At 37.3% G+C, this 17,208-nt stretch overlaps 1 protein-coding gene across 2 annotated transcripts in view; it reads left to right on the top strand.

Annotated features, from left to right (window-relative positions):
* Positions 1-17,208, top strand: part of LOC132149373 (protein tweety homolog 3-like) — a 62,607-nt gene that overhangs the window by 25,066 nt on the left and 20,333 nt on the right. For both annotated transcript variants that reach the window (XM_059558550.1, XM_059558551.1), the window contains exons 3-8: positions 4,930-5,041; positions 5,187-5,407; positions 6,944-7,039; positions 10,542-10,614; positions 11,744-11,819; positions 15,617-15,672. In XM_059558550.1, the coding sequence (XP_059414533.1) occupies positions 4,930-5,041; positions 5,187-5,407; positions 6,944-7,039; positions 10,542-10,614; positions 11,744-11,819; positions 15,617-15,672 (634 nt within the window). The remainder of the gene's footprint in view (positions 1-4,929; positions 5,042-5,186; positions 5,408-6,943; positions 7,040-10,541; positions 10,615-11,743; positions 11,820-15,616; positions 15,673-17,208) is intronic.

Below are 17,208 nucleotides of genomic sequence, written 5' to 3'. Positions count from 1 at the left end.
GAGTCCCACACCAATGTTTGCTTTTTAAAGAAGACGTGTTTGCTTTTTAAGCAGGGAACATCAAACATTATCTTAGTTCACATCAGCAGGCCTTTATGGTAGCTGTAGCAGCAGAATTCCACTGAAATCTCTGCAGATTTCCACGTTATTCTTTTGTACATCATTCATACGAATCTCCTCACCCATCTCTTGTGTGTGTGACCATATTTGAGTTTCCTCTGCAAAACACTGCAGATATTCCACCCCAGTCAGCACAGAAAATGTTAAAAAGTGCTTATTCTGCATGGACTACTCTTCACTTATGCATGAGAACAGTTCAGTGGACCGTCTTACCGTAGAATCTGTGGATCTATAGACAACCTATTGAAACCATCTGCAGTCTGAACCTGAAGTTTAACGTATGCCGTCGGATTTAGTATTAGATATATCTGCTAATTCTGCTTCTATTGAAATCGAAATATAGAGTTGTGCAATTCTTGGTCTTTCTTGGAAGCAAATTGTATGGTGTAACCTCCTGGGAATTGCTGATGAAGGCACTTATTTTAAGAGCTTTACAAGAAATCTCAGTGGACGCATTTGAAGGAACACATGAGTGGTCAAATAGAAACCAGAAAGTACAAGAATGTTTTACAAAATGTGGTTGAGACATGCAATACCCTGTCCTCAATCAATGATTCATGACGAAGCAGAGGAGTGATCATAAACAGCAGAATGTAACTGTTAGTCATGTAACTGTAGATTCTTTCACTGTTCGATCAGTCATGTAGGTTAACACCTACTCTAAATGTTTCCTGTTTATTGTGAGTAAAATTTAGGCTTTGTGTTGTTATTTGCTCCTACATAGGAGTGTTTCTTTCATGTTCTCTTGCACATGTATTATTTAGTCCAGATGAAATCCCTTTAAATGCACGCTGTTTAATCAGAATAGATATAGTTGGAAGCTTGCTAGTCAAGTCAACCACTTTGAATCTAGTTGGTGTGAAATTCCAGATGCACAAGCACATAAGTTTCACGCTTGGAATTCCGATGTCTGCAGCTTCAGACACATTATTTAGTTCTAGTGCTGCATAACTAAAGATTATGGAAATTCAGTGCAAGACTTTGAAACCTTTATAGAATTTATGCTTATCAGCTCATGGCTTGACATTGAGGCCACTTCAAAGGCTCTGATAGCATCACAGAAGCTAGTGTGCATTTCATTTGGGCTTTTGAGGGACTTGAGACAGGCATATATAACCTTCCAGCATTTTTACACTATAAATATGATGGATCTGTCCAATTGTACATCATTGTATAATATACAAATTATTTAATTATAGCAGATTCCCTGATTCGATTCTTATTCACATGCTCTTGATTCCAGTTCTGATTCTTTTCTGTTCATTTAGGTATATTTCAGTTATAATGTAGATATTTCTTACATATTCTGTCTCTGCTAATGGACAGTAGGGCTAGGTGGCACATTTAATATTATCACAATATCTTTGCTGACATGTGAATGTGATAATATCAATAATCTGTAAACTGTAAGGTAAAAAAACAAGAACTTTTTTTTCTCTCACTAGAATGAGTGCATAGGCACTGATTTTTAAACACTTATGTGCATGTGAAATAACTCCGAAAGTGTCGAAGTTGTGCTAAAGTTTTGTAACCAATCACAGATATCAATTAAAGGATTTGCGGCTATCTACACACTGTAAAATCTTAAGATCAAGAAGGATCCATATTTAAATGTAGGATTGAATCCGAAAATGACAACTATAGCAATAGAGGGTCCAAAATTCCGTGCGTTAAGTCTTGCAAATGAATAGACCTGCCGCTTGTTCTATGTAAAGTGTAGCGTGTTTCTTTGTTTTTCAAATAACTTATTTTGTTGTTGTAATTATACATTTTTTGTTGGATGTTTGCCCTTTTTGTATAACTCTCTATTTTATGTATGTAATATAATTTATTTTTTATTTTTTTAATTGGTAACTAGCTGGCTGCTTACTCTTCGGGCACAGTGACCGAACCAGTCTCGTCTTAGTCTCAGCCTCAGACGTCACACCCACTGACTTTTGGCTAAACATCTGATGCATTTGGGACACAAAAGTGGAAACACTTCAGGAGTGTCAAAGTCATCATCGGATTAGTTGAATTCTACAGGATTTCCACGAGACGTGCGTGTCGCGCTTTTTAATGTTCTGCCTGGAAACAAAAATGCTGCGGCGCCAAACCCCCTCACAGAAGAAGAAAGCCGTCGAGTTTACAACTGTGACAACCAGCGCTCATCAGTATCAACTAAACACTGGATATTCAAAAGTATGTGAAATATTTAAAGTTCGCGCCATATAATCTTTAAAATGCGTCCGAGAGTTTTACACACCGGTCTATTATTGTGGTGACATTTCCACACCCCGAAACGTGATGATGAATGAAACGAACTGTGATTGGTTGTTTGACATGTCGGTCAAACGGCCTCATGGGTGAGACTGGGGCAATGAACGCTGCACTGGCTATACGAGACTAGTCTTGTCTTAACCGTTTGACACTCCACTTAACCAAATCCCCACTGATTCAGGACGCTGTGCTTTAGGGGGAAGGGCACACCAGGACGAGCATAAGTAATGAGATTGCTCAGTGTGATCTGTCCAGTGAATGAAGTGTTACTCTCTAAGGAGCATTTAACCCCATTCACATTGATCAACAATCACAGGTCATTACTTAATATATGTTATGCAACTAAAGTCTGCTTTTTAGCATTAGGGAGCCTTGGGTTAGATTTTGATGAGTCATGTGGCTTACTTTTATTATTTATTTGTTTGCAGTATGTTTGTAGACCCTTGAGAACTGTGGCCCAAAAAAGAGACTGTCAGACGGACTGAGCTTTCCTTAATACAGGACAACAGTGATATCGGACCACCAAAGGCCCAGCTGCGGGAACATTGATTGATATGTCCTCGGGTCAGATCTTGTTTTAGAGCCCACAATCACTTCTCTTCTCTATTATCTGAGATATTTCTTGTATGGTTTTATGTATCTGACCCTATAAACCTCACTGCTGCCTTATAGAATGCCACCTTGAACATAATAGTCCTGAAATATTAATTTACTTCTACTTCCTTGGGAAATATGAACCTTTGCTTCTTGCATACAAATAATTTCTTAGTGACGCAATTGCATAGTTCTGTAATAGTGTAAACACAAGTAGCATTATAATTTGTTTTATTTGCAAACAATATGAAAAAAGAAATGGCCCTCATATCACTCTCTAGCCATTCATGTTGTGCTGTGAGAGATTATACTGTGTGTTTTTGTGTTTTTAGTTAACTTTGCTTATGCAGATTATCCACCAGATTTACAGTGTAGCACGAATGCTGGGAACTCCACTGAGACCTTTCTAATGTGTCACATGACCGTGGCCTCGGGGGGAACACGAGGTGACATCTGCTTCCTGATCTGCGGATTCGTGCCGCAACACAGCCCCGTCTGAACAGCAGAGCGCATGGAGAATGAAACCAACACACCCAGTCGGTTTAACACAACTGACTGCTTGTCTACAAAATATAGAGTTGGTTTGAGAGACTGTCACTCGATTCGACTCAAGTGACTTCCTGTGTAGTGCTTCAGAGACAATGGGTCCTTCTCTTCCACGCATTATTGTGAAATCTTAATTCTTAGACTTTGGCCTGTTCGCGATGCAAATGATAAAACTGGCAAGCGCATGGAATGCGTCTTAAATGTATTCTGGCTGAGAGCTGCGGGGCCTGTCCTGCGGTGAATAGATCTTTGTTTAGCTGCAGAACCCCCTTAAGAGGGGTGGCCGCTGATTGTAGCTTTACAATGGAGTTGGTTGACATACTTGAGCGAGAGAGGGAGGGGAATGGGAATGAGTGGTATTGAACCACCATTGGTGGGTTGTGCTGTTCTGCCACCTGGTGTTGAGGCAAGTTCAAGTCAGATGTGTTGGTGGTCATTTACATCTCTGGTACAGATGGTGCTGGTGGTCCGCTGCTGGGAGTACATTTTTATGAATGGCCTCAGTGGGTTTGTGGGGCAGCCTTGTGTTTTTGACCTGATTCTGTGGTTGGTCAAAGCTGTTAGAGCAATCGATTCGTTTTCATCTGTCTTCTGCCAGCATTGTTGTAGTAGCCCAACAGTCTGAGTCAATGTTGTGTTGAGTTTCTCAGAGTGCTATTGATCATTCGACCAATATGTTTCTCTTTGTGGTTCTCACATTTGCACAGACACTTTGACTAAATGGACTAAAGCCTCTTTGTGACCACAGAAGAGCATTTTGTCAGTTGTCAACTGTACAAAGACGTAAGTGAGTAGTCATTTAGATTGTTAACATTTAGGGCTCTTATTACATTGACAGTCCCCATGGAGCAAAGGGTTATTTGTCTTTATTAGGCTTGAACCAGCAACCTTCTACTTATGAGCTATATGTAATGCAGTAATGCTTAGTTAGGGCTGTCACGATTATTACATTTGGCTGACGATTAATTGTCTAAGAAATAATTGTGATTATGATGATTAATGATAAGAGTCTGATTTAGGCTTTGTCATACATTTTTTGTGTGCTTTGTTCATTAAATAAATGTCAAAGGTTTGTGTATTTTTATTACAGAAAAAAATCACAGGATGAATACTTCTTTCAAATCTTTACATGTTACCCCTGAAACATTCCTAAGTACCTCTGTTTTGGAATGACTGATGTAAATCCGTGACATGAAAAGATCTGTGAGCCTTCACTATTATTTAATAAGACGTTCATGTGTGTTCAGTTGTGTTATCAGGATAATGGAGTCTGAGTTAGAGGCATGTCTGTGTTTTATTCCGGCTGTGTGCAGGGATTTTGGGACATTACTGAAGTATTCCTCAGGGTTTCCTCAAGGCCTCCATTCCCGTTCTACTCCTCTTCATTTCTATTTCTGTGTCTCCTTACAGTGCCGGCATTGCTGTTGGTTTCTATGGCAATGGTGAGACCTGTGATGGTGTGAATCGGCTTACCTACTCCCTCCGTCATGCCAACCGTACCGTGTCCGGAGTGCACAGACTGGTGAGGCGCTGATGCACACTGGGTTATGTTCATCTCTCCAAAACACACCGGAGCTTGATAATCTCACTGACATACTTGGATGTATTAATTTGTGATCTGTAGCTCATGAGATAAGAGCTTACAAAGCAAATGTGTGTGTTTGTAGGTGACAGAAAGTACATCAGCTCAAAGCCAGACTGTGGACGAGAACCTTCGGATGCTGAAGGAACAGTATGCAAAGCACACAGACTACCTGTCCATCATACAGAAACTCCAGGATCAGCGGAGCGAGCTGGTTCGTCAGATGGCTGACATTCCCTTTTGGAGAAATCCCAGCATCTCCCTGGAGGATCTGGCAACTCAGATTGAACTATATGACTGGTACAGGTGCGTACTTTTTTTCACAGGAATGGCAATATCACTAAAGGAAATATGAAAGGCTGTCAAACATTCTACTTCAACTCCAGATCAGTTCTAAAATTTAAAAGAAAATGCAGATTTCACTACCCAAGTTCAGGTATTTATATAATTATGTATTTTTAATAAAGGAAAATAATAATGGTTGGTTTCGAGAATCGTAAAAAAGGCTCTTGTAGGTATTGGTCAGGGTTTCCCTAACATAGGTTTATGAAAGTGTTGGGGGTTTGTATGTTCATGAAAACCTAATTAATGTATTTATTTGAAAAAAAATAAATAAAAATAAAATAAATATATATATATATATGACATTTTTATTTACCTAATAATAATGATTTTTTTTTTTTTTTTTTATTGTCATGTGACCATTGACCATCATCAGGGAACTGTGAACATGTAAATGTGTTATTAAAATATTAAATTCAAATCTAAGGGTTACTTCAAGTAAACATATTTAGTAAAAGTGTTCTGTGGACAAAAATGTATTAATTCCTTATTCTGGTAACTGAAGTTTTAGTGTTGCGACAGCCCTCATGTACTTCTGTTTGTTTGGAGGTGTGAGACCTTTCTAACATCTAAAAAACAAGTGTCATGAGAAAAAAACCACTCATGAGCATGAGTTGTGAACAGTGCGCTCTTAGAGAGAATAGAAATTAGTATTCTGTTCGCTCGCTGCCTCTTTCCACCTCTCGTCAGCCATTTACATTTCTCACTGAAAGAAATTGCTTTGGGGTCTGTTTGTTTGCCTTGAAAAGCCAAATAAGTTTAATTTCAGGCTTTCCAAAACAGGATGAACCCATAATATCAAATATTTGTGGCTTTGATTAAAAAAATTCTGATATTTTTAAATGGTGCTTGCTCATACAAAATTTGACATCTTTATGCTAACAACAATAACCCCTATAATTGTGCTAGCTAGTTTTCAATGGATAAGCTTCAGACAAAAAAGCTACTTTATCAGAGTATTTACATTTAAACAGATGTATTATTAAACTTATATTTTAAACGTACATATATTAAACATTACTCAAGAGTTACTAGAGAGAGTCAAGAGGAGATAAATACAAATAAGAGGCGTTTGGGCTTGCTGCCTTCATCTGATTCTGAAATGTCTGTTATTTGAATTTATCTCCTGCTTAAATAAAGAGAATTTTAGAGTGCAGACCTTGAGTAACATTTAATATAAGAAACAGGTCTTTGCACCTACAAAAGCTGGGAGAGCGCGGTGAGTGTTGAGATTAAATACATCACTTGAATCCTTGGTTTCTTAAAATATAAATTTCTTATATGAAAAAGGGGACAGTTAGCTGTTTTTCTTTTATTTAGATTTCATTATCTAAATATACAAGAGACAACTGATCTATTCAGCATCTTGTATTGTTAATGACTTCTTAATGTTTCTAAAGTGTTACCATATTTGAGTTTGCGGTACATTGTTATACAGTGTTTGTTACAGTGTCTGTGGATTTTGCGGTGTTTTTAATGTTAATGTGTTGTTGTCTTCAGGTGGCTGGGCTACCTGGGTCTGCTGCTGTTTGATGTGCTCATTTGTCTGCTGGTGCTCTTCGGCCTCGTCCGTAACTCCAAAGGAACTCTGATTGGGTGAGATTTGTCATATGGATGTGTCTGTGGGTCATGTGTGGTACATCAGGGAAAACCGAGCTTAGAGAAACTAGCAAATGACCAGAGATATTTGATCTGCTCCGTGCCACTCCATGAGGCATGAATGATTTCTGACTCTGTCAAGGCAGTTACACTAGATTGATTTATGAAGTGTTAGTTATGCTCTTCTGTTTTGACTCCAACAGAGAAATTATAATGTCTCTTTCTCTCTGATTCACCCCGTCTGGGAAGTTTTAAATAAGAGATGGCACAGAAAAACAAGAACAACAGCGTGACAAGCTCTCCAGAGTGCCTGAACAACACAGCTCGAAAAAAAAAAACAGACACGTTAGCACCGTTTCAAGACTGCTCTCTCCACCTTATTTTTCCTGTATGAGCGGGTGCGGACATTTGCAAATTTAATGTGTCTGGCTTCCGGTCTAATCAGCTTCCAGCTATTTTTAGCTGTAAAATACAGCTTGTTTTGCTGCTTGATATTGCAGACTGGTGTGTCTTTCCATATTATTTGAATATATCATCTTAATTATGAGCCCACTGGTTTGTAGTGCAAACAGTTTTACAGTTTACTGCTCTTCGTTCTTCTTGTTATTTCCCTCAAGTGGCTAATGAAGCAGAAGTCTTGCACATTCACAGAAAATGGCTTACTTCATCATTCTGCCACAGTACCTCATATGAAATGACATATATCTGATAGACTGTTGTCTGATTCTCAAATACTTTTCTGCTTCAGATCAAAAAGTTACAAGACTGTGTACTTAACACTTAAAGAACCACAATCCAGTGAAGCACTGCGAATGACATAATTCATTTAAAAACAATGGAGATGCCAATACCGATGCACTACAGAGCTGTTTTGGTGTGATTTGCATGTGTCATAAGTTCTCTGATTGGCAGAGATAACACATTTTCACCAGGAACAAAAGCTCACATTAAAGCCCGCCATCCATATCCTGAAGCTGGCTTAGTGATTTCTTCTAGCTTGTCGTATTCACTATACATTAAGATATTTAGCATGAAATCTTTAGGTTGCCATAGTTCAATCGTTCAAGACATTTCATAAAACTATGATACCCTCCTACTGCTTGATTTACCTTTATTTAAAGGTACAGATGTAACCATAATTTTCATAAATGTACACCAAAAAATCACCAAATTTCTTGTTTTCCAATAAAATGTAAATATATAAACATCCTTTAATACAAGATATAGATAGATAGATAAATTCATATAAATTATATTTTAATTATATTGTATTACTTTTTATCTTGTATTATGTTTTAAATTATAGAACTATTTCAGTGTAATGGCGCTTTTCCACTACACAGTACCAGCTCGCCTCGGCTCGGCTCAGTTTTGTTTTCCACTGTGTAAAAGTTGTACCTGTACCGGCTTCCAGGTACTTTTTTTCGTACCAACTCCGGCGAGGTTCCAAGCGAGCTGAGGCGATACTATAATGTGACGTGAAAACACAGCAGACTGCTGATTGGTCAGAGAGAATCGTCACTATTCACTGCATCATCATTACACGCGCCAGCAATAGTATCCAAATAGTATCCAGAATAACCCCGCCATTTTTAAAAAGTTTGGCCAGAGACTGCGTGATATATCCAATATATCCCGAGGATCAAAAACAACATGCACTCGATTTCCTCCATTGTCCTGTGTGTGTGTGGGTAGCGGGTGTGTGTCGCGTAGAAGATTACGTCACGGCAGTTTCCTGCAGCGTCGCTATGACAACCAGGTACTATTGTGGAGGTACTATCTGCAATGGAAAACGGAGCGAAAAGCGAGCCGAGTCGAGTCGAGCTGGTACTGGTAATGGAAAAGCGCCATAATTTAACATTGAAGATTAGCAGACTTTGAAAAAATAAATACAATTAAATAATTATTTTAAATTTTTGTATATATGCTAATTAAAAATAAATCTGCTCAAACGTGGTCATCAGATGCTAGATGTGAAGATGAGCAGATGTTTTGGTTAAGTTTTTTTTTTTTTTACACAAATATGAGGCTCAAAATATGACAACATGCTAAATGGATGATAGCAATATATGTGTTCTTATTACTTAATGGTTTTGAATCCTACTGGTGCCTCTGTAGTTTTACCACCATTAAATTCATATTGTAGATGAAAGTTATGAAAATTTTAGTGTGATGAAGGGTTTTTTCTGAACAGTGTTTATGTATACGCTAGTGTTGTCAAAAGACCCGGTACATAAATTAATCAAATCAAATCTCCATATGGACCAGTATCTGTAAATGTTAAGCCGCAATTAATGAATGGCAGAGACGTGCGGGTTTGTTTACTACATAGACTGAAGCGCATGACGCTTGCATTAATTTCAGCATCTGAGCTTCAGAGTTCTCTCTCCATCAAGCGATCTGAACTTTTCAGTTCATCTCAGTGGATGCACAGCGCACCTGTATTTGATGCTCTGTAAACTCTTTGTGAAGGCGCATGACTCACCGTCGCTTTACTGATAGCGCTGTTTCTCACACATGCAAAGAGAGAGAGAGCGAGAGTCTTACAGTCTTACCACGCTGAATCGACACACTATATGTAAACTATTCTTTGTTGTCTTCTCCTGTCAAAATAACGGAGTTCATTTAGAATTATTCATATTCATTTTCGAACAAGCAGAAGACATTCTCCGGTAGTGGGTGGAGCTAATGCGTAAATGGCAATTTCATTGGCTGGCGCTGATCTAGTACCGTCCCTGTTTTGATTTCAGCAAATCAGCTTTACCGAACGCAGACAACGTGATTAATATTCATGAACCGAGCAGCTCATCAATTCATAGTGCATTGTATATACATTAGTATGATAGTAGAATTAGTAGTAGTATTATCTTTTAATAATAATTAATATGATCTTTTAGTATTTTTTTACAGAAACCCTAAATTACCAAAAATATCTTAAGCATCACCACCAGTCTTAAGTTCAGTTAAAATGACAAATATGCATTCATTAGGCCTAAAAGTTAATTTTTACATAAAGGCATTGTGCTAGAAATATTACTATTATTTAGTAAAATGTATTTGATACTGCTACTACTGTTGAAAAAATTTATAAACTTTATTATTTAAAGAAATAAATCACAATATTTCTTCCATGTTTTAATTTTAATAGCAAATCCCCTTTATTTACCAAAAATAAAATGTTTACATTTCATAAATTAAAAGACATATTAAATTTGGGTGAAACTTGTTTACTGTTTTTCATAATTATATAACTTGTAGAAAAACTTTAAACACAATTGTAAATAAGTATAAAGAATGGCATTGGTTTTATTTTTAGTGCTAAAAAGTTATTTTTTTAATTAGCATATTTTTGTGTTTTGTTTTGGTACCGAAATTGGTACCGAGAACCGTGGATTTTTACTGGTATCGGTACCGAATACTGAAATTTTGGTACCGTGACAACAGTAGTATACGCTGTATATAATGATGGTTGACATGCTGATGATCTGTGTTCTCTCAGGGTGTGTTTTCTGGGTGTGTTGGCGCTGGTAGTCAGCTGGGCCTCACTGGGTCTGGAACTGACTGTCTCCTCGGTGAGTGTCTCCATGGCAACACTTCTCCACACAGACGCAGGACAGTATTATAGTGATGAGGCTTCCTTTTGTGATCTCCCTGTGAATGCCCAAATTATATCTGTGGAATTACCTAAAGCAGCCAGTAATAGCTTATATACCATCCAGCTTCTTTAAAGGGGAGATGCCATGCCATTGTTTGTATACATACGCTAACACTCAGAATCTAACACTCATAATCAAGGTCATTTTTATATTAGAAATGTACAGAGCTACTTTTCTACTACTAGTTGGCAAATCGGTTGTATGGAAGTCCCTGTATGATTAGGTTAGTTTCGGATTTACCAAGGCCTGATCACATTTCTGAGTATTGAACACAATAGTTGACAACATGTCAATTGAATTCACTTCACCTCAATGAAACAGAATTAAGGGATTTCAAGTTGCTTTTTTTTTTAAGTTAGACTATTTTTTAGCTTGACATGCTTGACATGCCAAAAATGCAACACTTGCCAACCAGTTAAAGCATAGCAAGCTGTCAAGATGCTAATTGAACACTGTCACTAAAATAGGCTTAAAATATAAACACTAACCTTCAAAGGTTTTGGGTCGGTAAGATGTTTTTGAAAGAAGTCACTTACCAGTCACCAAGACTGCATTTATTGGATCATAAATATTAAAATCAGTAATATTGTGAAATATTATATTTTGATATATTTTAAAATGTAATTTCTTCTTGTGATTTATTAAAGCTGAATTTTCAGCATCATCACTTCAGTCTTCAGTGTCACATGATTCTTCAGAAATCATTCTGATATACTTATATGCTTCTCAAGAAACATTTCTTATCATTATCAGCATTGAAAACAGTTGCGCTGCTTAATAATATTTGTGGAAAACATGGAACTTTTTTCTTATAGAAAGTTTATTAGAATAGAAAGCTGAAATGATTAGGAAGTTCAACAGATTAGCATTTATTAGTATTTGTAACATTATAAAGGTCTTTGCTCTCACTTTTGATCAATTTGTTAGATTAACTTTCTGTAGAGTTGAGTAGTGGTCTTAAAACCATTTTTTATTTAAAAATAGCATGCTATAAAGTGAAGAATATGCTATTTTTTTATATACATCGTTTTCTTTCTTATTTTAGGGTTTCAGTGACTTCTGTGCAGCACCGGACATGTACATAACAAAGGTGTCAGAGCAGAACATGCTTATCAAAGAAGGTATGTTTTATTTCACTCCAATCCAGTGTTTTCTTTCAATTTTCACAGATATTTCTTTCCCCCCGAATTCTTTCACATCCTGTGCTGATTTGTGTGAGTCTGTCTGAATTCAGACTGGAGCGTGTTTTCTGAGGCATGAGCAGTCGCGCAGGCGTTCATTTCCTGCTTTCACTTCCTCACTTTATCAGTGTTACTCAACACAGCAGTTCCTCTTCAAAGTGACCTTCAGTAAATCAGGGGGAAGAGACAACCGTGTGGGTGTTTTTATCTTAGACTGTGTTTGTTTTGTGTGTCCGATTGTTCCTCTTTGGGTGGCCAGAGCAAGATGATGAAAATGATGATGGAAAGTTGATGCTCTCACATTCTGGTTAAGCCTAATCTAGGTAGACTCAGGATACGGCCCATTGGAAATTGGTCTTCCTGTGACTTAATCCTTGGAAAGGAATTGTTTACACTGGCCTGAACGTGTGAATCCCATTAAATGTTTTTAAATGGTTTCATTGTTTTATTAGAGATAGACATGGAGATGCAGGGGTTATATTGAGACTCAGTGAGTGACCCCAAGAATTGATGCTATGCAGGAAGCAGAAGTGTATTTTTATATGCATGTGGATACTTATATGCTTTAATGTAGTAGAAGCAGTTTTGATATGTCAGCTTTGGCGTCTGTTATGATGAATCACTTTGTTGGTTGGCTGAGAAGAGCTACAGCAAGAGAGATGAGAGGAAAGGAAGAGAAAACCGCTTAAGGATGGGGATGATAAACCATGTGACTATCAGCTTCACACACCCATGTAATTGTGTGTCTTCTGGGCTCTATTCTTATCTTTGTTCTTCCTATCTTCAGTCTTCCTCTCATTTGTGTTAAATAAGTCCTTAAAGGAATAGTTCACCCAAAATTGAAAATTCTGCCTTTATTTATGCACCATGCTTACTTTCCAGACTCAGAAGGAGAATTATGAATTTTCACCCAGCCTTTTTCAGTCTAACACAGTTTTTTAGTGACCATGTGCAAGTGATCCATGTGAATATCATGTCTCAATATCATGAATATCAAGACTCACGAGTAAATGCCCACTGCTATGATTGGCTAACAGTTTCACTTATTAAAATGACAGATGGATACTACGGTGACGTTCTCTGAAAACAAAATGGATTTTTGGGGTTAAAAAGTATAAAAAGTATATAGCAAAAGGTCTGAAACAGACAATGCAATAATAGTAAAAACACGTTTATTCACACTTCAACTCTACTCAGACTCAGTGTTGCATTGTCGTTTACTGTAGCAAAGTAAAGCAAACAGAGTTTCACTGTTTTATAGAACATTGTCCTGTTATATGTCAAAATACTCAAATCATTCATAAATGGCAAGTGGACATACACATACGAAACAAATCTAAAAACATCTCTGATTTCCAGGAACAACATCAAAATATGCACATAAGATCTTAGCTAACACCTTTCCACTAAATATGTTCCTTTATTCCAGAAATATATTTCAGTAATGCAGTCATTCAGCCGGAAGCATTAATGGCTGTGGATGTGTTCCTTCTGGCTATCACAGTCCTAGACTGAGTCATCCTACTGCTTTTCCCTAGAATAGAACCAAGACATTTCTGTACTTACAAATAGTGCACATGTCTCTGTGCCATCCATCGTGCTTCTTCTGTGAGGAAAGCCTCAGTATGTATTCCAGCATGTCTTTTGTGCTGTTTAATACTGAATCTTGTTGTTAAAAAAGGCCATATGGACCTCTTTACACACTGTTTAAAGAGGTTTAAACAGTTTTTGGAATAATTAAATTCACAAATCTAGTGAACTTTTTATTGTTGAATGCTTTGGCTACATCTACATGTAAATAAGCTCTGTTATGACTGACTCAACTTCTAGTTTGCATTGTTTTTTACAATGACAATGCAGCGTTTATCCACTTCTGGTGTACTTGATCATCACTCAATATTAATTTCAAACCCAGATGATTACAATAGTTCAAACATGTATCAAAATTAAATGCTTTCCTCTTAGAAAATCAACAGTAATGCATGCTTTAATTGTCTTCCATTATATATCCCATTTACTCATCTGATAACGTCTCAGTAGGATGTTCAATCATCACCGTAGAAAAGCTGTGAAACACTTCATGAATAAGATCTGCGAGTGCGCTGGCGTGTTCCCTACCTTACATTAATCAGGATCTTTTACAGCCTGCAGTCTTCGCGGCGTGAGTGGGATTTAGAGCTCTGCCTCTTTCTCAGATCATTTTTGGAAGCCACTCCATTGTTTTTGTTCGGTTTTATATGGGCATCACCAGTCACCCAATATTACATTCAATTACTGGAGGTCATTTACACATGACATATGAGCCTGTGGGTCTTTGGCCCTCACACTGAATACTATTACAACCTATAAATCCAGCACTGAACTCCTCTACTACACTAGAAATGAACGTCGCTCAGTTCAGCCTTTTATATATAGCCATCCATGGATGTAATTGACCGGCCGGTTTATTTCCCTCATCATTGCCATAATTATGCAATTTATAGGGCAATCAAGGAGGCCGGTCATATGGGATGGGTGATTTTTCCCTGTGACCGCTGCCATGTGTGTGTCCACGTGTAATGATAGTGATGAAAGCATCACTCCTCCTCAACAAACCCACCGCTCTGACGCATGTGTCTGTTTTTGATTCACATCCACGCAACCCGCTGCAAGCTGCGCATGAAGATGGCCCAAGATTCCATCTGTGTTGGCGTGTGGAGGTTTGCGAGAGGACTGTGAATTAATACCATTTCCTGTGCAGAAATAGAAAGTATTTTCTTAACACTGCCGCCTCCTTCTGACTGCCTCGTTTCCATTCATTTTACATTCACAGATCAGAGTCATTACTAGTTCATTTTAATCAACTTCACAATTACAAGTGTTGGACCCCAAACTTTGCATTTGTGTGTGTGTGTGTGTGTACATTATACCACCTTGGTGTTGCTAATGTCAAGCTGCACTGCTATTTAGGAAATCTTCAGTTCTCGTCTTTCTTTTCAGCCCTCATAAAAATTCTCAATGACCTGTCAGGACTACTGACAGGTCATCACAAAATTAAGTATGACACCTGTTACTGAAGCACATTTCTGAGAAGCATATGCAATGTTCAGGCAAGTGAGATTTGAACTTGCAACTTCCTGCACCAGGCAAGAATTATTCCTGATCACCCCGTAAGACTGAAGACCTAGAGTCTTACTCATTTATTAAATATTTTGCCTAATTTGTCATGCACTCATCTACCAATAAGTGTGCTTTTAACTTTATTTAACAAATTTTATCATGTTTAAATTCATTCAACAGATTTTCCTTTAATGTCTATGCAAAAAAAAGTCCGCAGATGTGGTCTGGGATTAGTTATTGATTCATATGCATTGACTGAGAAATTCTCCACTGCATGAGAAAAAATGAGATGCTTGGCTTCGCTTGGGTGAGTGAGGCATTTGTGGACTGAATCTAGGGTTGCTCGTGGTTGGAAATATAGCTGTTCAGATACCTGGCATGGCTACTGTGGGTTCTCTGAGCTCAGTAAATAATAAGTGTGTCAGTGTTTGTGTTCATCTGCTTTGGGCTGATGTGAAATGGAAAGAAAAGAGAAAAGGTATTATGACTTGCAGTGCATAAAATTGTATTATATGCTTGTAGAGACAAGAAAATGGAGGAGGGAAAAATCATACCTGACTGGGTCTTCATCTAGATGATAAATGCTGATTTCCTTCATGTCATTACCCTTGACCTACTGCCTTTCTCTCTCTTTACAGATATCCTGCAGTATTACCTCGTTTGTAACATAGGTCAGGTCAACCCCTTCCAACAGGTAACTATAGCTTCTACCTATTTAACATTTTTTGATTCAGATTTTCTCTGTCAACCAAATCCCTCACTTTCAAATCTCTGAGAGATGTCCGCAAAAAAAGGATGTTGGCTCGGTTTCAAAACACAAGTGAGATTCCTAACTAGAGAAGTTTGGCATCATAGAGATAACAGAAAAGCTTTTTGCAAATAGCAATATTATGTGCATTTACCTTTATGGGTGCCTGATTTTGACAAAAATATAATACAGCATTACATGTGCGTGTCATGAAAATGGTAATCTGAGAATTCGTTGCTATGAGGTTAGTGAGACAGTCAGTGAAATTTTTCCCCCTCTTTTCTGAAATATCAATAAAAATCATTATTTCATTAAAAAAAAGTATTTCTGTATCTTTTACATGTTACTTTAACATCAGGCAAATTTGTAGGTTTAGTATTTATATTATATTCTATTATAATATTTTGAGTGAGCCTTTTATTTTCATCTAAAATTTTCATCTTTTTTATCTAAAATTTATTTGTATTATATCATTTTTATATTACTTATATAATTTATTAAATTATTAATTGAGTAAAGTTCTTTTTTCATCTAATATTCATATTTTATTTGATTTCAGCTTTATTTTTTTATTATCAAAAATGAAGTCAAAAATAGTTAATTTAATCAACAAAACAACACTGGTTCTGCCATCAGACTCAGAGTATGTTAAGTCCTGTGCACTTAGCATACGAACCTGTATTTGTGTGAGGTCTGTGGGCACATTAATGTTGTTCCTTCTGTAGATAGTTGAACTTGATCGTGGTAAGGATGTGCGTTTAAACAATAGACAGTGAGGCATCCCACTGGAGTTTAGAAGACAGCCGGTCTCTTCCCTCCTCACACTCCATTACAGGGGAAGTGCCGCCCCCCGTTTCGTTTGTCACTGTACATTAGCTTTCTCCTTATTATGGGCGGCTCAATGGAAATGCTGCCTCTCCCTTTAGTTAATAGAGTCAGACTACACTTCTTTAATGCTTGTGCATGATTCAGACAAATCTCAGTTCTTAACTGATCGTGATTGATGGATTGTCAGTGGCCACTCTCAATTTAATGAAGGGTAATGCTTATATGGAGATTGAACTCTGTTCTTTGTTAGCTGATGTCTGAATGGAGTTCCTCCAGTTCTCATGCAGCGTACAGATGAAATGAGCCTGATTCACATCTGAGACAGCAATTTCTTAAAATGGATATTGATTTCAGACTTTAAATGTCACCAAGGAATATTTCAGGAACATTTTAAAGAGAAATGGTGACGATTCTGCAACAAGTTTCACGTTTTACGTTTTTAAAATTAGAGTTGCTTTGCTATCTACAACGCACATAAGCCGTTACATTCACATGTGTTTTTTGATAAATAAAAAACTAAACAGTAACACTGAGGCAATTGAAAATAGGTTTTCTATTTGAATGTATTTTGAAAAGGTAATTTATTCCTGTGATGTAAAGCTGAATTTTCAGCATCATTACTCCAGTCTTCAGTGTCACGTGATGCTTCAGAAA

This window comes from Carassius carassius, chromosome 9 (genome assembly GCF_963082965.1).
Source record: "Carassius carassius chromosome 9, fCarCar2.1, whole genome shotgun sequence".
Classification (NCBI taxonomy): Eukaryota; Metazoa; Chordata; class Actinopteri; order Cypriniformes; family Cyprinidae; genus Carassius; species Carassius carassius.
The sequence above is the reverse complement of the archived record's forward strand: the minus strand, read 5'-3'. Positions and strand labels throughout refer to the sequence as shown.